Source organism: Scomber japonicus, chromosome 18, assembly GCF_027409825.1.
Source record: "Scomber japonicus isolate fScoJap1 chromosome 18, fScoJap1.pri, whole genome shotgun sequence".
NCBI lineage: Eukaryota > Metazoa > Chordata > Actinopteri > Scombriformes > Scombridae > Scomber > Scomber japonicus.
The window spans coordinates 8,462,286-8,485,163 of NC_070595.1; the positions used below are offsets into that span (position 1 = coordinate 8,462,286).

The 22,878-nt window shown below is 40.3% G+C and overlaps 3 protein-coding genes across 4 annotated transcripts; 2 read left to right on the top strand and 1 right to left on the bottom strand.

Moving 5' to 3' along the window:
• On the bottom strand, positions 1–2,664 carry LOC128378779 (N-acetylmuramoyl-L-alanine amidase-like). Its single transcript, XM_053338368.1, has 5 exons — positions 2,549–2,664; positions 1,104–1,931; positions 707–917; positions 321–615; positions 1–167 (listed from the first exon to the last, which is right to left on the bottom strand). Exons 1-5 carry the CDS (start codon positions 2,613–2,615, stop codon positions 147–149), a joined length of 1,422 nt encoding a protein of 473 aa, XP_053194343.1. The 5' UTR covers positions 2,616–2,664; the 3' UTR covers positions 1–146.
• Positions 2,665–4,759: 2,095 nt separating this feature from the next.
• Positions 4,760–8,003, top strand: LOC128378781 (trafficking protein particle complex subunit 5-like). Its single transcript, XM_053338369.1, has 3 exons — positions 4,760–4,858; positions 6,197–6,470; positions 6,551–8,003. The coding sequence occupies exons 2-3, from the start codon at positions 6,201–6,203 to the stop codon at positions 6,845–6,847; spliced, it is 567 nt and encodes a 188-aa protein (XP_053194344.1). The 5' UTR covers positions 4,760–4,858; positions 6,197–6,200; the 3' UTR covers positions 6,848–8,003.
• A 740-nt stretch (positions 8,004–8,743) lies between these two features.
• On the top strand, positions 8,744–19,168 carry mcoln1b (mucolipin TRP cation channel 1b). 2 transcript variants are annotated; one of them, XM_053337796.1, is made up of 14 exons: positions 8,744–8,869; positions 10,401–10,651; positions 10,777–10,938; positions 12,283–12,439; positions 13,123–13,204; positions 13,315–13,411; positions 13,671–13,770; positions 13,912–14,018; positions 15,143–15,292; positions 15,439–15,540; positions 15,671–15,793; positions 16,431–16,637; positions 17,261–17,391; positions 17,577–19,168. In XM_053337796.1, coding segments are annotated over exons 1-14 (1,713 nt in total). In that variant the 5' UTR covers positions 8,744–8,826; the 3' UTR covers positions 17,578–19,168. The 2 variants fall into 2 exon arrangements, with proteins under 2 accessions (XP_053193771.1, XP_053193770.1); XM_053337795.1 differs by lacking the exon at positions 17,577–19,168 and having other exon boundaries at positions 17,261–17,395.
• Positions 19,169–22,878: the final 3,710 nt, after the last annotated feature.

The following is a 22,878-nucleotide window of genomic DNA, read 5'->3' on the forward strand; positions in this document are numbered from 1 at the left end:
TTCATGAAACAGTTGAATCCTGGTTCAGTTTGTTAGGCTCATTCAAGCCAGGACTGAAGAAAATGGCAACAATGAGAGCACAAGGATGAGACAAATATTTATTATGTTAACTTGTAGTTTATCCACAGCTCTTCTTCTCAAGCACATCATTTTGATTTCTTGACCTCCTACAAAAGAAGAAAATAAAACATGAAAGAATTTACACAACAATAAATAATAGGTTTTGCATCGTCCACTTTTGGACAGTAGTTCTCTCATTTGTTCTTTTCTAAGCTTAGCTCATATAACTTGTTATCAATGATGTCAACACGCCTACATACCCCGAAGTGTTCCCAGCCTCTGATCTCATTATAGAGAGCATCTCCGGGACAGGAAGTATTCACCACCTGTCTGTGCCCCTGCAGGGTGAAGCTGGCTTCCAGTCGACCCCCACCAACTGCGCAGGATGCCAGCTGATCTCTCACCAGCCTCATGGTGTGCTCGGAGGGCAGTCTGGAGGCATAATCTCCAATGAAAGAGACGCCAAAACCTATGGAGTTGTGTCCGAGGGTGTGAGCGCCTTGCCAGTGCCAGCCTCGGCCCTCGTAGATGTTCCCGTCAGAGCCAGCAACGAAGCTTCATGAGCACACAATCAACTTGTTAAGACTTCTTGCAAACTGGCTGCAAAGATTTCACATATGCACATTTGTCTTGGAAGAGGTTTTACCTGTATCCTATGTCGTCCCAGCCTCTGTCTTCCTGGTGGAAGCGCTGCATGGAGCGCATGTCTGCAGAGCACTGCTCGAGGGTCAGGCAGGGCTGGCTGGGTGTATGAGTGTGGTGGATGTACATGAAGGAGAGAGGAAGAGTCAGCTGGGTGGGTGTTCCTTTGTACGGCTTTGCTCCCCACATACACCGTGGTATGATGGATGGGCAATCTGAAACAGATATTCATGTTTGAGAGAGCTGGTTAGACACTGCATACATGATTTTTTCAAAGAGATTATTAGGATCAGCCTTTTCTCTTTTTATTTTTGCTGTCACAGCCATCTTAATGTGGTTAATTCTCATTTCCCAAGACAACAACTGTTTTCACTTCCTCTGTGGCTTAGCCTCATGCTCACCCATGTACTTATGGACAAACTCTTTCATTCCCTCTTTCACCACAGCCATCAGTCGCCTCTTCTCTTTCACGTTCAAGTTTGCAAGCCCTTTCAGTGTCCCCTGCAGATCTATTGATTTCACCACCTGTTTGGCCAACACCGGAGGCTGGAGTACCCCTCTGAAGTTATCCCTGCGGCGTCGGCTGATGAGTTGCGGGGCAGTGTCCAGTCCATCATTCTCCAGCTGGTGGCAGTAGTATGCTGTCAGCAGACTACTGAGCTTATGGGGACGTCTAGATATTGCAGAGACCTGCACCCCTAGAATCAAACCATCCATGCCACCGTTGACCTGAGCAGTGGTGATCAGAGAAGGGCTGTCTGAAAGGGTGAAAACTTGAGGAGAGATTACGCTGTCCCAGCAGCCATCAGGTCCCAGGCGCTGGGTGGGGGTAGAGCTGTGCCTGAAAGCAAGGCCGAGATCTTTGGCCAGAGTGAGCTGGTACAGACCTCGACTGCGCCTACTACTCTTGGAGAGGAAACCAGCTTCAATGCCCAGGAGGAGCGGTCTTAGGGCAACAGTGGTACCATCAGAAGTGAGAACCACGCCTTCCTCTCTGGCATCCTCAGTCACTCTGTGATGTAGGGCCTTGCTGAAGTAATCTGAGAGGTCAGCATCCAATTCAGGACCAGGGGAGTTTGCATCACCGAAAAAGTGCTGAATGAATGCATCATTAAGGCCAGCTGCCCTGCGCAGCCTCTTCAGCACAGCTACTGGCTCCGACCCAGTCCTCCCATCTTCCACCTGCTTTACCGCTTTGATGAAGTCATTCATGTGCCAGGAAAATGAAGCTGGGGGGCAAGCACAGAAAACACAAACATGTATTTGTCATTCATATGAAAACCCATCTCCTCAGACCTAAACGGCTTCTTTCCCTAAAGACCCACACACAAAAAGTTGTTTCCATCACACCACAGGACTTTACATTGACTCACATTCATTTCCTAGAGACTTCAACTGACCATAACTTTACCTTAAGAAGACACATTTTCACCCTAAGATTGAACTATTTATATTATGGAGACATAAGTAATTGTTTTTTGTCTCCACAAAGTGACTGCATAAACAAATGTATATACCCACAACATGAGCAATACAAAGAGGAATTATTTGATGGTGGTTGATGCATGAGCCTACATAAATAGATAAAAATCAAATATCCTATCTATGCAGGGTTGCTATTCTTCATATCAAATTTAGTTAAGAAGTTTGCCTTTACAATCATACAAAGAATCTCATCTGAACATTTGTCTGAGTCATATTCCTAAACTGAAAAAAAATCCGGAAGTACACTTGCAGTCAAAAAAGTTGCTTTATTAGTTCCAATAATCTTGACCTCAGTACATGTGGCGCCGGTACATCTAATGCATCTTACAAAACCAGTAAAAGCATAAACAAATGTGATTACCCTCTGTGTAGGTGCTGGCCAACACCACAAGAAGAGCCAGCGTCTGTTTCCAGTAGCCTTTGTCCATCCTGAGCCTTGAAAACCTTCAGTTCCAAGCCTAGAATGTCTGTCACCGCATTGCCTCGCTCATTTATAGTCCACATGCAAAATAAGTAGGTGGTTATGTAACAACTGTACACATACGAGACCGCAGATACGCCTGCATTTAATCAGTTGGCGTGGCCAACTAAAGCAGTGTGGGAAACTGACACCTGTTATATGTGCAGTGCAGGGTTTTTTGTCCTTACGGCTCAAGGTCTCCGTATACCACACACTTTGTCATTGTGATCCACCTGGACATTCTAGAGAAATTCACAACTTCTGTAATAAATCTCAGTCATGTCCTTTGTGTCATATTGCAGCCTCTGCTTATGAAACAAATCTCATGGGAATAATGCGATCCATCAGCAACCTCTGCTATCTTGCAGAAATCATTGGCAATCCACTGTGAGGCAATAAGGACCTTCTTGTTACTGTTAAGAAAACACAGTGCCTGGCTGCAAAACTGAGGAAGTTCCAGAGCCATGAATCACGTGAGCATTGTGTGACAGTGGAAGATATATATGTCTACACACTGATTTATTCATTGTTGATTTACAGAATGTTTACATGTGCAAACTGACATTGCTAAAAAAATGGGATGTGGTTATGAAAATGTTCACAAAGCATGCGTTACTGATTATTGCTTATTACGGTCACATAAAGACAAGAACAGGAAGTGGATGTAGTCTATTGGTACACTGGAAAATACGAAAGAAGAAAGGCCTGAGATGCAGATAACAAAAGGTCAAAGGTATGAATCTGTAAATATTGTAATCAGTTATTTTCAAGGGACAAACAAGACACGTATTGTTCACAAGTCTGAAATGAGGACATTCAAAATTAAAACGTATTCTATTTTAGGGGAGTGAATATGCCCCTGATTTATTTATTATACATATGCAATATTTATTTTAGCCATGCTAGCAGCGTGGCTTTAGGGATGACAATGTTCTGAAATTTTGAGGCTCGGTCTGTTCACCATTTTAGTCCAGACTGAAACTGTTATTAGACTGAAATTTTGCTTAGATATTCATGATCCACTGAAGATGACTCAGGATAATGACAGTCCACTGACTATTGCACCAGCAGTTCAACATTTACATTTATAACTGAAATATCTCAATATCTCTAGGAGGATGAATCCTACTGAGGTTGGTTATAATCTGACTTCTAGTGTTACCATGAGGTTGACATTTGTGGTTGTACTTGTGAAAGTAGGTTGGATGGATTCTGTAAAATGAACATGCAGTTTAGGTCATTGATATTATTTTAAAGAAATTCAAACTTAGATGCTTAGTTTCCACAAAATTGTTTAATATGATATGAATTTACCTCATCAAACATGTCAAATACAGTTGGGGGGAGGGGGCAATGTGTTATACTAATAGCATTATATATTAGTGGCTGTACTATTATTGTGCACCTGTATAAAATTGTGTGCAAGTATTATTTAAGGCATCTGTTTTCAACATTTTCCACGGACAAACGAAGAGAATGACCCTTGTAATGGTTTGAATGTCTATCTTTTTCTCTGATGATGATTGAACATTGCCCCTGTCAAATAAACTAATAAAATTACATTAAAAAACCAATTGATTCTTTTATCTATGAGACAAAGTACAGTAGACTATTAGGTCATCATATGTATGGGCCATGGATAGGTTGTGTGAATAATTAAAAATAAATTATATCACAAGCCTTTTAAAAGTTTTTCTGGATTCAACAAGCATATACATAGTGTATTATAGCCTATGTATGATATACCTACTGCTGTGTTTGTGTATGCGTTGACACAGTAGGTGGCGGTATGCAGTGTTGTTGTAAATAATAATAGAAACGTAGAAGAAGTAGTAGCCCGAGAAGAAAAGGACTGGTTGCGATGGTAACCCTAGATTTGCGAAACTCTCGCGAGCCACTTCCAAGTATTCTTGTTTCACTCTTTGTTTGTCTCTGTTTTTTATGTGTGACAACGCTGTGGTTACGTTCTGGTTATATTTAAGCACCAAATCTACGTCGTCAATGTAAGGAAATGCAAATAGTTTGGATTAAAATGATTAAACCCGGTGTGGGTTGAAATTACTACTAACTAACAAGTCTCGCGAGAGTTTTGGATTTTTTGGCAAATCTAAGGTTACCGCTTATACTCGACCAAAAAGACTTACAGCTGCTTACCTTTCTCCAGCAAGGGTTGTTTACCTCCAAATACCCCACTTCCTCACATAAACCAGGGTAATGTATCCCATGACTTCTACAACCTATTTGTGTTTTTCAAATGCATATATGTCTCCTCCTGGAAGAGCTTCTGCACAGGAAGAAGCAGCTAGCATTTGGAGCTAGGTGGCTAACAGGTAGCGCTAATAGCAATCAGCTGTTCAAACTCTCAAATAGGACATTAGCTTCAGCAGAGCCTGTGTGATAGGAAAACCTGCCAGAATGTGTAATGTTTGTGTGTTCTCCGAAATAATAATAATCAGGATCTACAAATCACGTGACTGTAATGTAATCATAGGAAGAACTGAAGCCTGTCAATAATCAATAGCTCCAAAGACTGGTCTTTTCCATCCAGTCTGAGCTAGAAGAGATTCAACTATACACAACAATGTGTCAAAGTGTGACTGTTATAATGACATTATGGGGAATGACTCTCAGTAAACGTGTCATAGTCAACATTGGTTAAGTGTTGCAACAATTAAGACCTACGTTTTTAATCTGGCTTTCAAGTGAACTTTATTTATTATGAATCTTTTATGTCTTAGCCTGTTTTACTATTTGGACTATTCTTTTTTTTCATAACCCAACTTTTATATCTGGTGTTACTTCATCACTTTTACTCTAAAAGTTTCTGGCTGTACCCACTTTATTCTATAGTGAGTTTATGTTATTATTTCTTTATTATATTTTTGTATTTTTATTAATCTTTTATGACCCTTTTTTAAAATGTAGGTATTTTTTATCCTACCTCTGGTGTTTCCTCACTGCAGATTTATGAGTTATGATACTGTTTCCTCACTTCCTGTTTTTATTTTTATTTTTTACTGGTTGTTTGTTTTGTTCATTATTTTGACTATGTAAAACACTTGTGTTACATTACAATGTATGAAAGATGTTATACAAATAAGGTTTGATTGATTTATTAAATCAATTAATTGAGTTTGGGAGAATTAATCAGGTTAATCATTTAATTCATATATTCACTAAGCAAAATGCCAAATATCCATTAAATGTAGAAATAATGACTCTAGTAGTACAACATTTGCTTAATTAATTAGTTATATCATTTGTTACAGATCAGATGCTAAAAAAAAGTACAGGCAGTGCACAATACAAGTAGAAGAAATCTATACCTATGGAAGAGCCAACAATTTAAAAAAACGTATTAATAAAGAGCAAAAGTGTAAACATGGTTGTAAAGCGAACAATAGATAAGCTGACAACAGTATTTAAATAGCAGTTGTGCAAAATATAGAACTATTGATAAAAGCAAATTGTAGTACACATTTAAAAACAAGTACACATGTATTCATTTATCTCCTTTAACCTCTGCTGGCTTTCATCATTCTCAAACAGAAAAATGGACACACGCTTCACTCGAGGGAAATCCAACATCTTAGAGCGACCCCTGACCCGACCCAAGACAGAAGTCAGCGTGAGCGCTTTCGCCCTGCTGTTCTCTGAGATGGTGCAGTACTGTCAGAGCCGCGTGTACTCTGTGTCTGAGCTGCAGACGCGCCTGGCTGACATGGGCCAGAGTGTGGGAGCCAGCATGCTGGACGTGCTTGTGCTGAGAGAGAAAAACGGGAAGAGGGAGACCAAAGTGCTGAACATGCTCCTTTTCATCAAGGTACGGGATTGTGAAACACTGCTAACTTTCTACGTCTTTTTCTTCCGTTTCTTAAAGCTTCCAATTCTTTTTCCTTTTAGGTGAATGTGTGGAAGTCTTTATTCGGGAAGGAGGCTGACAAACTGGAGCAGGCCAACGACGACGACAAGACTTACTACATCATAGAAAAGGAGCCGCTTATCAACGCGTACATCTCTGTGCCCAAAGAGAACAGCAGCTTAAACTGCGCCGCTTTCACCGCAGGCATCGTGGAGGCCATCCTCACACACAGCGGCTTCCCCGCCAAAGTCACCGCCCACTGGCACAAAGGCACCACGCTGATGATCAAGTTTAACGAGTCAGTCATAGCCAGGGACAAAGCTCTGGATGGCAGATAAGGAAGACTGGAGGGACCAGGCGGTTATGTTAATCAATACAGGATCAAATCATTATGGTCCAGTTTCTTTTTTTTTAACTCTGGCTCTTTGTTCTTGAAATGTGGAGATGTGTTCATCCCTGTGGTGACTTTATGGAAGAACGGATGAACCAAACGTCCTGAGCCAGAAAAGATGCAGCTAAATGGTTCAGTGTTCCAAGTCTGTGTGGATCATCTCACTCCTGTTATACCTCATGAAGTGACACAACTTTCTAACATTTACACCACTTACATTTACTTGAGATGTGTGGCTTCATATCACAGTAATTCAGGGTTTTCCAAGCCCACCTGGTCATTGTATTTTAATTAAATAACTTCATCACACACCACACTGGATGAGATGTATTCTTGATAAGTTTGTAGGGATGATTAAGAGAAAAATTAATCAGCTATTCAAAGTCATTTAGGAGGCAAACATTTCCTGGTTCACAGCTTCTTAAATGTGATTTTCTCACTAATATTTGACTCCATTGCTCAAGATGTCCCTCAGGGCTCTTGGAAATTGTGATGGCCACTTTTATAGACCCAATGATTAATTGATTAATTAAAAATATTAACATATTAACTCAAAATGCAAATAGTCTTGAGTTACAGTCATGGCCACATAGGGTGAAAGTGAAACTAAGCAACCTCCAGTTTTGTCAATAAAGTAAAGTATTGTCACAACACTTCTTTTTATGCTGCAAAATATTATTATTTTACACACAGGGTCCATGATATATTTATTTAAATTTCTTATAGTTTTCATTCCAGGTCAACTCCATCTTCATGTCATCTCAGTAAAATAGTTTCATATTTAGCTACCATCGAGAATGAGACTGTTTTTATTTGATTGTACTTGTAATAGTTTTACATGCACATATATGGTGTGTGTGTGTGTGAGTAGGGAGGTATTGGTAATATGGGAGATTTTGCTTTCTACATTAAGAATCATAGACATGCAGGGTACAGTATTTTATAAGCTGTCTCCAGTATTTTTAGCCTCAAGAAATTTGAAGTTTTATTATTTTAAAGTCAAGAAACTAAGAAATAAAGACACGCTTCACAATTAAGGATTTGAAACACAGTGTAGGATGTGTAGAAAATGAATCGGAACAATTCCTAAGTATCTTTTTTTTTATCTCTCTCTCTCTCTCTCTCTCTCTCCCTCTCTCCCCCCCCTTTTAACTGTCAAATAATAGCAAAAAAATTCAATCTTAAAGGAATATTTCGACATTTTAGGAAATACATCCATTCATTTTTCCCAAAGTATGATGTGAGATTGAGAGGATTGATATCGCCTTGCATCTCTGTGTGATAAATATGAAGCTAGAGTCAGCAGGAAACAGAAATGGGTTGCTTGCCTGTGTCTGAAGGCAACAAGAACACCTACTAGCACCTTTACACCCTATTAACCTACTTGGCTGCTGGCTTTAGCTTCATTATTAACTATTGACACATCAAAGTGGTGTCAGTGTTCCTAACAATCTCCCAAAATGTGGAACTATCCCTTTAAAAGAACACCTGCTCATAATGTAAATGTTTCTTGTGCTGTATATTATTCATGTCACTGTTGATTTGTGTAATTATCTTGAATAAAACTGTACTGAAATAGAAATAGTTGCATGCATGTGAGTTTGAGTCATTACCATAATACATTTCTAACATGTGATGAAATGTATGCGCTGATTAATCCACTATTTCCTCAATAAGTGCGCCTCAAATAGCCATTCATGCTTTCTCAGCATCTGCATAGCCATTCGTCACATGGTTGAGTCACGTGTTTGTTTTCAGGAAGCTGCGATGTTATTTACCTCTCTACCATCCAAACACTGCGACACCGAGCATCCTTAAGCTATGATGGAGCTGCACACGGTTGTATTAATGTGAATCCAGCTGCTGCTCGATATTTGCAACGATCATGTCTTCCAGTCTCCTCCGTATGATCGTCTGAGCATCACCATGGCGTCTTCAAGTTACACCTGCATCCACGACAGCGCCACAGGTTTGTCATCACACCAGTCACATCTCTCTAAATGTGTGTGTAACCTATAGGTCTCTGTGTGTGCGCCATGCTGCTTTAAATACATTTATTACTGCTAATTTCACCTGCTGATGAATGGCAGGTCCATTCATTTCTATAGAATGGCGTCGATTATGCCATGATGTTATTGAATGATAAATAAAATGTTATAACTTAAAGGGGCACTCCAGATATTTTTATATTACGTAGCCTATAGTCTGTAGTGATAAACACATTTTTTATAATGTTATTATTTTTCCAAATTATATTAAAAACATATTTATTTTATCTCAGAACAAAAACCAAAATGAAACAGTTTCCTCTGTATTTCTTGTTCCAGGGGGGGGGGGCATATCCTCATTCTAAACTATATTGTGTGGTTCACTTTGCATGTCTAGATAAGGACCTTCATTTAAAGAAAAAAAAAAATACAAATGTATAGCTGTTGGTCAAGTGTTCCTGTTCCTAGCAACCTTTAATGAACACCATTTCCCATGAGCCCCAGGTAAAACATAATAGCTCATTAAAAGAGGCAAATCCATAGGTGAGTTTAAGAACTGCAGCTAGTTCACATATGTAACAACTACAATACATAAAGCTGACATTACAGCTAAACAGTTGGGGAAATTAACCTTAGTTTGAGTGTTTTTAGTGGATATAAACATATTATGGACAAAACTGTAGCACTGGTGAATATTCATGGGAGTTGTAGTTTTTGTAATGGTGAAGTCACTCCAAGAAAGACTGAGGTACAGTGGTTGTTTATTCAGTTGTACTTTGACATCATAGTCAGTAGCAGGTAGAGGGGCCATTTAATTGCTCAGTTGCATCAGTTAGGCTTATGATGTGTTAGGCCTAACAAAAGCAACACAGAGTAGCACCTACTCTTGTGAGCATTGGGTGTCATGTACCTACTCATAAAATCAAAAGCTTGTCACACAAATGTTTCAATTTCTAATAGCAAGTGCTGCAATGGAAGCCATTTTGTGTCAGACTATGAACTGTAAACCTCACATTCTGCAAGAAGACTGATAAAAGAAATGTTTCAGTGAGATTATAAAAGCTAGGAGAACAGAGGCTATAGCTCAGATGTGACATAGTAGTCATTTTTTTAATAGGACCATAAACAGTGGTAAACATAAATGTTAGCATTGGAGGTACTGTAGCACTGAGTTAGCTTATAGCTAGCTATAAGTACAAAGCAAAAAACACAGGATACAAAATAAGGGCTTTGGGGTTTGAAAGGACTGGACCTTTTGGAGGAAGGGGTCAGGTTGATGAAAAAAATAATCTAGTATTATGGGAAATGTAGAATCCATTGATTTTGGCACTTACTAAAGACTAAAAGTCAGGATATCTTGGCCTCTGCTGCTTTGATTTTTTTCTTGTGAGTCCCCCAAAATTATGAAAGCCCAATCCTACATCACTGTAGTGCCCCTTTAACACTGTATTAATGCTGATCATGTTAATGTTCCTCCTATATTAACTCACTGGTTTTCTTTGTGTTTCCCAGAGAAAGATAAGCTGCTCTCCTCTGTGCCCAGCTATGGGTCCCATGGTCTTCTGGGGAGTGGGAGCCCCCGTCCCACTGATCTGGTGGGCTCTGAGTGTTGCCAGCAGCATGAAGAGGTGGAGGAGGAGGAGGCCCTGAGGAGGAAGCTCAAGTACTTCTTCATGAGCCCTTGTGACAAGTACCACGCCAAGGGTCGCAAGCCTTTCAAGCTGGTCATGCAGCTGCTCAAAATCTTCATTGTTACAGTGCAGGTGTTGTTCAGCGTCATACTGTGATGGATGCTGCTATATGAGAGTAATATTGTAACTGTATTCCTGTGGTGTCATTTGCCTGATTGTTGAAGCTCAATTGTTTTCTCCTTGCCTCTCTCTCTTAGTTGGTGCTGTTTGGACTTAGCAACCAGATGGTGGTGACATTTAAAGAGGAAAACACAGCAGCGTTCAAACACCTTTTCCTGAAGGGTTATCGGGACAACGTTCCTCAGGCCGTGCACACACAAGAGGAGCTTTACAGCCACATCAACTTCGCCATAGAGCAGGTTGCCTAATGACTCATTGCAATGTCTTGAAGTAGAATATAAATACTCTTTCAACTACTTGTAGTGTCTAGTCATGCAGATAGTTTTTTTGTTTACCCAGGTATTACATATTAAGTCTCAGATTTCTGCCTTTATCACAACACAATAGAGGCCAGTGAACAATGGGTTTATGAGGCTTAAAACATTGGAAAAATTGAGCATGGGTTTAAAGATACATCCTAGGATGTGCTGGGACACATCATCAGTGATGTTCCTGAGATCATTGGGTGTGTCGGGTCTCGCAACACCAGACACCGTCACTCAGGTGACCCAGCATGGGTTGATCAGACCCCGACTTGTGTCCCAGCAGCATTGGCCCATGGTTCGGACCCAATCATCCAATGCCACCTAGAGGCCTTCCCTGCAGCCTCTATGGTAGACTTGACTCCTTTTATTAGCTCCTGTGATTCCAAGAAGGGTGTAGAGCTTGTACAATGAGCGGACGGCAAAGCCTCTACATCCTACCTCAATAGGCTCACAGAGAGCTCTCCAGCCAGAACTCCAAGAGTGCTCCACCCATTCTTGGTACTTGGACCAGTTCCTCTTGTTTGCCTCTTCAGTGCAGTCCTCCCAGGGGACAGTCATCTCCACCAGGAGAACCTGCTTAGAACAGGCAGATATAAGTGCCATGTCCGGCCTAAAGAAGGTCGCTGTGATGTCGTCCGAAAACTTGAGCTGCCTGCCCAACATGTCTTTCAAAAGACACCATCCTCCACTTACTCAGAATAATCCTCTAACTTCACTCTCAAAAATGGACTTTTTAATGAAGAAATATTCCCTATGGATGTGATAGAGGTCTAAGATGTAGATCACATATCCAGAACATCACTGATTTCAACCACCCAAAGTTGTTGTATGTCATCCTCCTTTGCCTTTGCACATTTCTGGTCTGCTTCTCCACTGTCTGCTATCATCAGATAAAGGTAAAACATGACCAGAAATGTTGAGGGAAAAATATTTACTGTAAAAACTGTGTGCTGTTATATATCCAGAGTAAGTGGCACTATTGATTCTGTTGTTAAATGTGTTAAATGTAATTTTTCAATTTCACAGTTCCATTCACCTCCTTTGTAATGGTGGAGGCAGAAATATTAGAAATATTAAAACTATCTGCATGACTTGATACTTCTACAGTTAAATGAGACAGTGCTGTTTGTAGTTTTGGATTTTTGGTGAACCAACTCTTTAAAGCATTTCAGTAGCATTAGGTTGACATGGTAGCATCAGTGTAACTTGGTTTCCCGCCTTGCAAAGAAGACAGACCTCAGCTTTAATTCCCTGTTTCACTTCTTATTTCCCCTCTAGTACCTGGCTCTTCCTCAGATCTCACTGGGACGGTACGCCTACGTGTTAGGTGTGGGTGTTAACGGGAGCGCGCTCTCCCTCTGCCAGAGGTACTACAGGAATGGCACCATCGACCCCGTCAATGACACGTTTGACATTGACCCTCACGTCGTCACCGGTACGACAGCCTTTATATTTCCTCCTTATGCTCCACTTGCATTTATACAATGTCCTTAGGTTTTCAACATTAAAACCAGCGGCCTTGTTTTTTAAGCAGTACCAGTCATTTCCTGACCCTTAATAAAAATGACTGTGCCAGTGACTCACTGTGGTGCTGCTCCATATCAGGAGGTGCCCTGCAACTCTGCCCTACTTTTAAAAGCTTGAAATAGTTTCTAGTTTCACCAAAAACACACCACAAAGGCTTATTTTTCCACACTCCGTCTCTGCCTCTGGGAAAGGAATTATTTGCATACACCTGCTTTTTTGGCAGGCATGGCTGTCGGCAATGCTGGATAAGCCCTGTGGCAAAAAACAAGTCAGACAAATAGTAGTAATTTGCTTATGGGATTATGTACAGTGTTATATATATACCATACTATTTTAATGTATTGTATTGTGTTAGTTTATAGCTCATTTTCATCTGCAGTCCCTTCAGTAGGTCAATATTAAAACATATAACAAAAATAACCGTTAAGCTCCAAAATGATGATTTGGCAATTATACGCTTTGAGGAAGTGTAGAAGTGTGGTTTTTGCATCACGTGATTTGGAACAAAAGCATCAATTGTATAGTTTTAACACTTCCCTATGTGTTTTTTTCATGGTTCCTTTTTAATACTTTTTTTTGTTTGTGTCCAAGATTGTATTGGACTGAATCCCCTGACTTATGAACCTGCTCCAGGAAACAGCGACTACAAGAATTTCACTCTCAAATTTTACAAGTTAGATGTTTAAACATTTGCTTTTCAATTTTAACATGATTTTTTCTTTACAGTTTTCACCAATCATATTGTATTATCTGTGCATCTCTGTGTCTTGTATTTGTCTCCAGGCTAATCAATGTAACAGTGGACTTCCAGCTGAAGGCTATCAACATTCAGACCATTATAAACAATGAAATCCCAGACTGCTACACCTTTGCTATCACGGTGAACTGTCTCCTCTGTTATTTCTATTTAAATGAATATTATTGTGCATTATTTCTGTTTGAATAGTAAGTGTATGGAGGTCAGCACAGTAAAAAAATGAAATCTGTCCTCAATTGACCGCAAATAATCACAACTGTGAATATGCACTTTTCCTAAGCGGAACTTTGTGTCTTAAAATAACCAAAGATAAGAGTCAGCTGATGGTGTTGTGTAAGCGATCATACCCCGAGGTTGTGTATTTACTCATGTATGCTATCAGGTCGTCATGGATAACAAGGCGCACAGCGGCAAAGTTAAGATCACTCTCCAGAACCAGGCCTACATAAAGGAGTGTAAAGATCCCAACGTGTCTGGACATGGTGAGTTACTGATGGTGGATGTGCTGCAGCGGACCAGTGATTTATGGAGATATTCACTCGTCTGTCTCTAGATGTCGACTGTATTATCTGTCATTTTCTCAATTTCCTTTGATCTCCCCCATTTCTCGCCTCTTCTGTCAGCTGAGAGCTACGCTCGGGAGCTCTATGATGTGGTGGTGGCATTCGTTTGTCTGGTGTCTCTGTTGCTGTGTGGGCGCTCCATCCTCAGAGGTATCCTGCTGCAACATGTAAGAAGCCAAGAATTTATATATTTAAATCATGAAAATGGTGTTCCTCAAAATTTAAATAGATTGTAAGCGAATTTGCATTATGTGGTGACACTACAATTCTCATTTCCATTTTGCTGTCACCATGCACAGTTTTCTTTATGTAAAAATACACAGAAATTAAAGGCACGCTATGGAAAAAAAAAAGGTTCTGCTTGAGTGTTGCTCACCAAAATGCATTGTGTACATCTTTGAGGTCTACAGAATGTGTTGAGTGCATTTCCTTCCTCACATTTCTACACGTTTAAACATTGCTTACAAGCATGTTTACTTGTTAGCAGACCTTCACTGTCTTTGTTAGCAGATTGCTGGATTCCTGGTGCAAAATAGTGTGCTGGTGAATCCTTGTGTACAAAAATAGACAAATCAGTGGGGCACTCATGAACAGGTTGTTTCATAGTGCTGCTAGTGGTCAAAAACTGCACAGAGTACCTTTAACTAGAAATTACTGTGATGCATTTTATGAGTCAAGATGAGCTTTTTAGACTTTTGAAGGTTGAAACCACAGTATTTGGACAGAATATTTAAAACATGGCCACCAAGGTGCTTCTATCATTACATTTTCTAATGCTGCAAAAAGATGTATGTATGCTGTATGATTACAACCTCTGTCATCTTTCAAAGGACTGGAAACATATAAGTGCATTCAGGCAAATATTAAAGACATGTCATGCATAATATCACACATAACCACAGCGTGTCATTTTTACAGTTTGCTTTGTTACCATTGGACAGAGCAAGGGTAGATATTTCCTTCTGCTTTCAGTCTTTGTGCTAAACTAAGCTAATGGCTGTCGCTTCATATTTATTATACAGACATAAGAGTGGTGTCAGCAAGAAAGCTAATTGAACTATTCCTTTAAAACTGCTCTGAATTCAAAGGGCTTCCTCTAACCTCATGTGGTAGTTAAGATTCTTATATCGTTGCCTTTTGGTTTGTGAGTAAAGCTTCAGGTATTTCTATTATTCCCATGTGTGTTTGTTTTTTCTTTGGCAGATTGTCTCCAATAAATGTTTATTTAAATTTAAAATTAAATGTCATAGCACTCCTCATGTCACTGATCATTTCTCATCTCCCTATTCAGGAGTATGTGCAGTTCTTCAAAAACAGGCTTGGCCGCAGTGTGAGCTGGGGAGACAGAATGGAGTTCATTAACGGCTGGTATCTTCTGCTCATGATCAGTGACATATTCACCATCATCGGCAGCTTCATCAAGATTGGGATTGAATCCAAGGTAATATATCGCCCGGCCTGGTGTTCATATGACAGCTGTCTGCTTTTTAGAAGTTGTCGCAGAGGAATAATTATATCCAGCTGATGCTTTGTAGTGCAATTCACAGTTTTCTGCTAAGTAATGATGTCACCACTGTTCTGATGCAGACTTTGTCATCGTATGATGTGTGTGGGATCCTGCTGGGAACCTCCACCCTGCTGGTGTGGGTGGGAGTCATCCGCTACCTCAGCTTCTTTCAGAAATACAATGTAAGTGAAAGACACATGCACTTATAATGAAAATAATAAAGATCATGTTAATAGTGTTTTTTAACCTCGCTTTTTACAATGAAGTAAAACTATATTGTGGTTGTTCTCTTCCTCTCTCATTGTCCCACAGATCCTGATTGTTACACTAAGAGCTGCTTTTCCTAATGTCATCCGCTTCTGCTGCTGTGCAGCTGCTATTTATTTGGGATATTGCTTCTGTGGATGGATTGTGCTGGGGCCTTATCATACCAAGGTACTCTACACACACACACACACACATATACACACACACACACTCTCTCTCTGCAATGTCTCTGACCAGAAATGAGGCATGAGTCATTGAGGCCAGAACTACAAGTCAAGCAACAGTAACCTAATTATCATAATATACCCTCCAGCATATCATTTTTGTCGTTATGCATAATTAATGACAAAAGAAAACTAACATTTATTAAACATGAGTCATGGCAACATTCTGCTGGTGTATTGTGTCTGCTCATCTCTGGTATTTAGGCTTGCAGTGTTATGCACGCATCATCAAACAACCTGACAAATAGAAACTAATAATAAAACCTCATATATGCAAAAAGCTTAATAAAGTAGCTCCTAATTAAACAAATACACAACATTACAAAAATTTAATGAATCACCTTAAAGGGCAAATAAAAGCCTATTAATGGAGCGATCCATCTGTCTAGTATTGCACTTGGGTGAAGTTGGGTGACTCACGAGAGACAGATTAAAAACAGAACGGTCAAATCCTACATTTCCCATAATGAAACTCAATAGTGTTTCTCAGCTTTGGACTTCCCTGCAGAAGAGTTCGGCTTAATTTCACTAATGAATGTTTTATTATCATTCCTTTCATTGACGTCACCCTACGTGTACAGTTTCGCTCCCTGTCCATGGTATCCGAGTGCCTGTTTTCTCTGATCAACGGAGACGACATGTTTGTCACGTTCGCCGAGATGGAGCAAAGCAGTGCCCTGGTGTGGATCTTCAGCCAGGTCTACCTTTACACCTTCATCTCCCTCTTCATCTACATGGTGCTGTCCCTCTTCATCGCGCTCATCACCGGAGCCTACGACACCATTATGGTACAGTCATTTGGTTTCATTTAGTTATGAATCTTGTTGCTATGGGGAAATAAAAATAGCTTTGGATGAAGCAACTGCAAGTTTAAAGAGTAACTTAACACCAGGATGAAAAGCTGTGTTTGCTGCCCTCTCTGGTGGAGCACAGGTAACCACGGCCATCAGTGATGTCATAGCATCCTCTAACACACCTGTACATCTCTGCAGCAGGATGACAAGTTGTTTAATTTTAAAACAGCTGAAACAAGATCATTTCGTGTTAAGTTGCTCTTTAAATTGAGCATAAAGATAATGATGAGAAATTTGAAAAGCAGCCAAGTACCATTAAGATTGAGGGTCCTTTAATATATATTTAATATCATAGCATAATTTAATTAAAAAATTAGGTCAAGTCAAATTATAATATATTAAACTTAGGATATGAGTGTCATAATGAATTAAGATTGCTGATGCATGTAAATTCTTTTTGCATATCAAATAATGACCAAGTGCTTGGACATTGATGTTTGATGTGTATAATATATGATAATTTTTTTTTTTTGCTCAGTTTTCTGTTTAATTTAAACAAAATCTGGGACTGTCACTGTAAATCTGCTACAATAGAGCTTTCCATTGTCTTCCTCCAGGCTCAAACACAGGAGCAGGTGCGCGTCACAGACCTGAGCGCCTTCATCGCAGAGTGCACGGACACACCCAGCTCGGGCAAATTCCGCGGTCCTGAAGGGTCGTCATGCTCCTTCTTCTGCTGCTGTGACTGGTGAGGAGGAGGAGGAGGAGGAGGAGGAAGGAGGAGGAGGAGGAGGAGGAGTAGTAGGAGGAGGAAATGGATTCACAGAGGGAATAAGCCATGCATGTGTGTGTCTGTGTGTCTGTGTGTGCATGTGTGACTGTGCGCACACCACATTTCCACTCCAGTGACTGTAATTGCACTCTCTTTTCCAGATACCCAGCACAGCAGGGACGATGATGCCTTGAGAGTGAACCGACTGACCTTGGACCACTTTGTCCTTCTGTTGGCCATTTTTGAATTTTGCATTTCAATGTGCGCTGGAACGCTAGAACGCACTGCACATTCACAGCACCAATTACCTGCTTCAGCTTTTCTACTGTATGAATAATTTATTGTCTTCTTCTGAAATGTGATTTTATGAGGTCTTTGATGACCAGACGCATAATGCCAGTAAACACATTCATTGCTGAAGACTGGACACGGGGTCCACCAACTGTTAAGTGCAATGAATGCAAATGTTCACTTGAATGCTCCACTGTGTACAGGGATTTTATTATAATTTCACTGTCCACATGGCTACTTAGGGTACAGGATTTTTGTGCCTCTTTTTTTATGTAAATACGTCTTCTGCATCTTTACAACAGAGGTAGAATAAACGCAAGAGACAGCAAGGCAAGCTGAAAAATAGAGTGACCATTAACCGCTGTATGTATGCATTAGCTCCTTCAACATTCTCAGTCAAAGCGGCTCCATCCTTTGTTCACGTCCTCCTCCGACTGGAAAGAGATGACGGCTACATGAAGAAGGATGAGCCCCGCAGCCAACCAGTTAGTCATCAATATGTATGAACCATTTCTGCTGTAAAGAGACAGGTGACTGTGCGCGCTAATGCACTGCGAGACAGAGCCTTTTTTTTTTTTTTTTTTTATGTTTGTTTTGAAGTGCTCCGTGCAAGGCTGCGAATATCCGTGCTGACAAACTGAATTCATACAAGTGATATTCAAAGGGAGGTGCGTCAAAATAGACAACTTTATCTAGGCTGTGTAGGCAGAGTTGTGTTTGTGTCAGACTCTGTCGGGACTCTGACATTGAAGCCGTGTGTGAAAGGGTAATAGCTCATTTATTTTTATCTGTGAACTAGTGAGGACATCTCCACAAACCAGCAGTTCTTCATTTACCATTTTTAAAGGGATTGACTGGTTAGAATATCATGCATATTAGAGTATCTTGAGAAATGGTAATATTCTGTGTGAAGGCATATGAAGGGCATTTACTAATTGAACAAAATGTGTCTCAGGATTTAAAGTGACAAATGGATTTTCTGAGGCTGCACTGATTTTCTTTTTTCTTTCACTGACATGTTTATTTTAATGTATTAATTATGTTTGAAGTCATAACTGTGGGAACATGTTCTCTTCTTTTAATGAATGTTTACTTACACTTATTTGCACTTAATGAAGAATGATTTGCAGCATCACTTGATTTTAAATGTGTCTCATGGGAACCATATAGCACAATGGAGCGATGCACTGTTTACAGTAGGTAATGCATCTGACACTGAAGATTATTTAATGCTACTTGGACGTAATGTTAACAGTGTTATTGCTCACTACGGTTGTTTACATATATTTTTTATGCTGTTTTAATTATTTTACCTCTTTTTAGGATGACGCAAGTAAGAGAAAAAAAGGGAGTTCTTCAGATACTGTATAGAGGAATGTTGTACAGGTTTTTACCCGTGATTTGTATTGAATCTTTTCTGTGAAGATGCTGCCTTGTGCACGTCAGCAAAATAAATTGGATAGAGGACAAAGGCTTTTTGTGTGTGTGTGTGTGTCTTTTGTCCTGCAGCAGACGTAACGTGTGTCCAGTTTCAAGAGTTGGCTGTTCATATTCTTAAAGAAAGTTCAATTATCTACCTACTGCTATCTATTTTAATATTAGTATCAGGTTTATAAAAATATATTTCCCCTTCTCCATTTAATGGTGTAAAAAATAATTATTAATACCCCCGTTGGCACCAAAATGACCAGAAAAACCTCCTAGCAGATGTAACAATTACCATGTTCACCATCTTTGTTTAGCATGTTAGCATTTGCTAATTAGCACAAAACACAGCTGCAGCTAATGGGAATGTCATTAGCTTTGCAGGTATTTGGTAATAAAATGAACTTGTTTGCTAACATGCTCACAATTACAATGCTAGCATGCTGATTTTTAGCATGTAACGAAGACCATGTTCACTAAACCATTTTTTGAGAAAGGGTATTTTTAAATATATAATTTCTATAATTTAATAAAATGATGAAATAACATTTCATAATAACAAGCTGAGATTTTGTGATTTATTCAGCAATTTCCCAATGTATTGGTTCATTTATATAGTATATTCATATGTTTATTTATTTATGTCTATCTAATATTGAACACAGGGGCTCCATCACAGTGCCAGGTGGTAAAGAAAACATTAGGGATGTGGGAGTAACAGTTTACTGTATATTTATCGTTCACTGTAATTTGGTAAATATAGTATATTTATATTTATATAATACATTCACACATTGATGCTAATGGCTGACCTTATAATTGGAAGCAGTTTGGAGTATTTTGCCAAAGGCCATCTGGACATAGACAAGAGGAGCAGGTGATTGAACTGCTAACCTTGATAAAAAATGGATGGCCTACTCAACCCCTGAGACACAGCCATCCAATTTAAAGGACCTGTCCAAGGTGTACTGGGACAGGCCGGTATAGAAAATGGATAGATGTAAATACAAAGCTTGAACTGCATGAAACTAGTGTGTTTTGGTATCTGACACCACTAGAGGGAGAGAGCAGCCTCAGACCAGCAGCCACAATCATAGGAAATCAATACAATCCAGAAGCAATAAAGAAATGACAGGAAACCAGACCAGAAGAGAGGAGGGGGAAGGCATTAATGAAAGGGAGGAATTTGTTGCCTTCATAAAAGATAAATTATGCTGAAAGTATAAGTAAAATATATAACCTTCAAGGCTACCATTACCACAAACTACCTACACATCTCAACATTTCAAAGGTAAGTGGAAGTAGAATCTGGCTGAGCTAGTCAAAAAAAACAAAAAGGCACATTACTGAAGATGCAAATCAGCAAATGGATGAAAATGAGAGAGCATGTGGGATAAAGATCAAAGCAGATATGTGCACACTCACTCCTCTTAGTACAGTGGAGTGGTATGGCTGTCCAATACCCTTAGTAACTGCATACATTATTTACTCAAGGATGCAACCAGGGCTGAGACGAAGCACTTAGAATCAGACTGACAGGAACTGGCCGGCCTGCTCTGGACATCATCAGGTTTCAGGGTAAAGTTAATTAAACAGTTCCACAGAGAGAACAGGGCAGGGCCTTACAGCTGGTCTTTTTTCCTACGTGGTTAACTGCATTCGCGTGGCAGATAGATCAGAGATACATCCTTCATTCAGCAATCTGAATCTTCCAAACCACTGCAACAGGATATGAGGTCTACATTTGAATGAAGATCATCATCATCATCATATTCTGAGCATGTGTAGAGTGGATATGTGTATACTGTATCTGGCCAACATGCCGCAGAAGAACATTTGTGATATATGATGACAGTCCATTGATGAGGCTCACACAGGTTCTTATATGTTACCAATGTGTGGAAGCATCCAGCCTGTTAATGATTTGGTTTGCTGGCACGTGGCACTCTTTGGGGAGTCCATGCTGTGCACAGAGACGCAGCTGCTCCACCGGCGTGTGCTAACCTGTATCCGCCTGGTATTCCTTCACACACACACCCTGTTTGTGACATATTGATACTTTGTTTGTCAGTGCAAAGTGTTACACGTGCGATTAGGTGTGATTTTGAGTCAACTTATATTAAAAAGGGATTTTGATTTGTGAATATCCCTACTAAAAGATGGCGGCTGTGTCTGATGTGCTGGGTGTGTCTGCCTGCCTCCTCGCTCAGTGCCAGCTGCTTTCTTGTGTGGCTTGGCTGTCTAGCAGGAGATTCAGACCTCTGTACAATCTGTGTGTACACACTGCTGCAATACTTGAAACACAATGTGAGCATGTCTGTATCTGCTGATGATTAAATAACTTGGTTGTTGTGTAAGAGTTCGTCAAAGGTAGCAGACCCCTGACTAGAGGCCAGGTTTTTGGGGGCTTGACTGAACGCCAGAACCTTTTGTGCTGCTCTGCCCCAGCTGGACTGTGGGCCGGGGGGGAAAAACAATGAGATAAATAACACGGGAACTGTGCAGCGGGGTACGCAGCCCTGCCCCTTCCTGTCTCCACTGCTGCACAGCGCTGCCTGTGTGAAAAAAAACACCTTCCTCTCTTTGTTGCGTCTGCTAGTCCATGCCAATACGTCCATCAGCATCAAGCCAGCAGGCATCGAATCCCCCCCCCCCCCCGGAGTCCCCACCCTCTTCCTGATCTCCTTCCATGTCATTCATTTACTTGCACACACACCTGCATCATGCATACTGTATGATGACATATTCACGAAATGAAGTCCGCACATGAAGCGACACTAGTGTGGGTGCCATTTTCAACTCTAAACACTCTGACTATTTGAAAAGGTCATGCGCACAGACAATTAATCTCACAGATTATCCTGAGGGTATAACTTGACCTTCAATTATGATTCAGCAGACAAACAAGCAACATTGTTACACAGCAGATAATGCTGAGCAATATAAAGGAGACGCTTACTAACTGATGGGAGGGTGCAGCCCTCTGAGTTGATAGACAGAATCAGGGAGAACAGAAACAAAACTTCTTCTGGAAATCTGACACAGATAAGAGAGGGAACAAGAAATGACAGGGTTTTTTTTGTTGTGTCTGTTTTTTTTTTATGCAATCAGGTCCATTTGTACTTTGTCTGTAGAGCTCAGACGGGTATTGCAGAGCCAAATCTCGCCTCTCCAGCACTTGGAAAGAGGAGAGTGCACCATGGGCTCGACATAAAAAGAAGCCCATCCAGAACAGAGCGGTACACAAAAGCCTGGCTCATGTAGACAGAGCAGGCGGCTGCTGGGAGCTGAGCAGCAGCAGTGCAGCAGACAGACAGTCAGACAGGCGGCATGCCCACCCAGACTGTCTCTGATGAAAAGCCCCGTTCTGGTGATGGGGCATGGCACACAGAAACAAAAGCTTGTAAGCCACGAAACAACGCCCTTCGGTGTCTAATTGTAACTGAGAGAAAAGGCAAACCTTAACCGAAAAGCTTGCATATTGTGTCTGCTGCTTCTTGCTCTCTTTATTTTTGCTCTTTATTGTAGTAGTGAGCTGCTCATTTATTCAAATTTCTGCCATGTACAAACTCCATGTTATGCTGAATTTCCTTTTAACAGCCCTCAAGAATTGTAATTTGCAAGTAATTTGACACAGATTTATGTACATATTAGTAGCAGGATCACTCCCTTATTTGGAAATGAATAAAGTCAAAATGGAAGCAATCACATCAACATTGTCTTAATTACAATTTCACTATCAACAGG

What these genes read in the sequence shown, in the direction of transcription:
- LOC128378779 (XM_053338368.1), bottom strand. Translation starts at nt 2,615, where the DNA reads ATGGACAAAGGCTACTGGAAACAGACGCTGGCTCTTCTTGTGGTGTTG. An exon ending in GTTTGTCCATAAGTACATGG is followed by an intron (nt 918 to 1,103) that starts GTGAGCATGAGG and finishes TATCTGTTTCAG; the next exon opens with ATTGCCCATCCATCATACCA. An exon ending in TGGGACGACATAGGATACAG is followed by an intron (nt 616 to 706) that starts GTAAAACCTCTT and finishes GTGCTCATGAAG; the next exon opens with CTTCGTTGCTGGCTCTGACG.
- LOC128378781 (XM_053338369.1), top strand. Translation starts at nt 6,201, where the DNA reads ATGGACACACGCTTCACTCGAGGGAAATCCAACATCTTAGAGCGACCC. An exon ending in ACATGCTCCTTTTCATCAAG is followed by an intron (nt 6,471 to 6,550) that starts GTACGGGATTGT and finishes TTTTCCTTTTAG; the next exon opens with GTGAATGTGTGGAAGTCTTT.
- mcoln1b (XM_053337795.1), top strand. Translation starts at nt 8,827, where the DNA reads ATGGCGTCTTCAAGTTACACCTGCATCCACGACAGCGCCACAG. An exon ending in TCCCAACGTGTCTGGACATG is followed by an intron (nt 13,771 to 13,911) that starts GTGAGTTACTGA and finishes CTCTTCTGTCAG; the next exon opens with CTGAGAGCTACGCTCGGGAG. An exon ending in AGATTGGGATTGAATCCAAG is followed by an intron (nt 15,293 to 15,438) that starts GTAATATATCGC and finishes GTTCTGATGCAG; the next exon opens with ACTTTGTCATCGTATGATGT.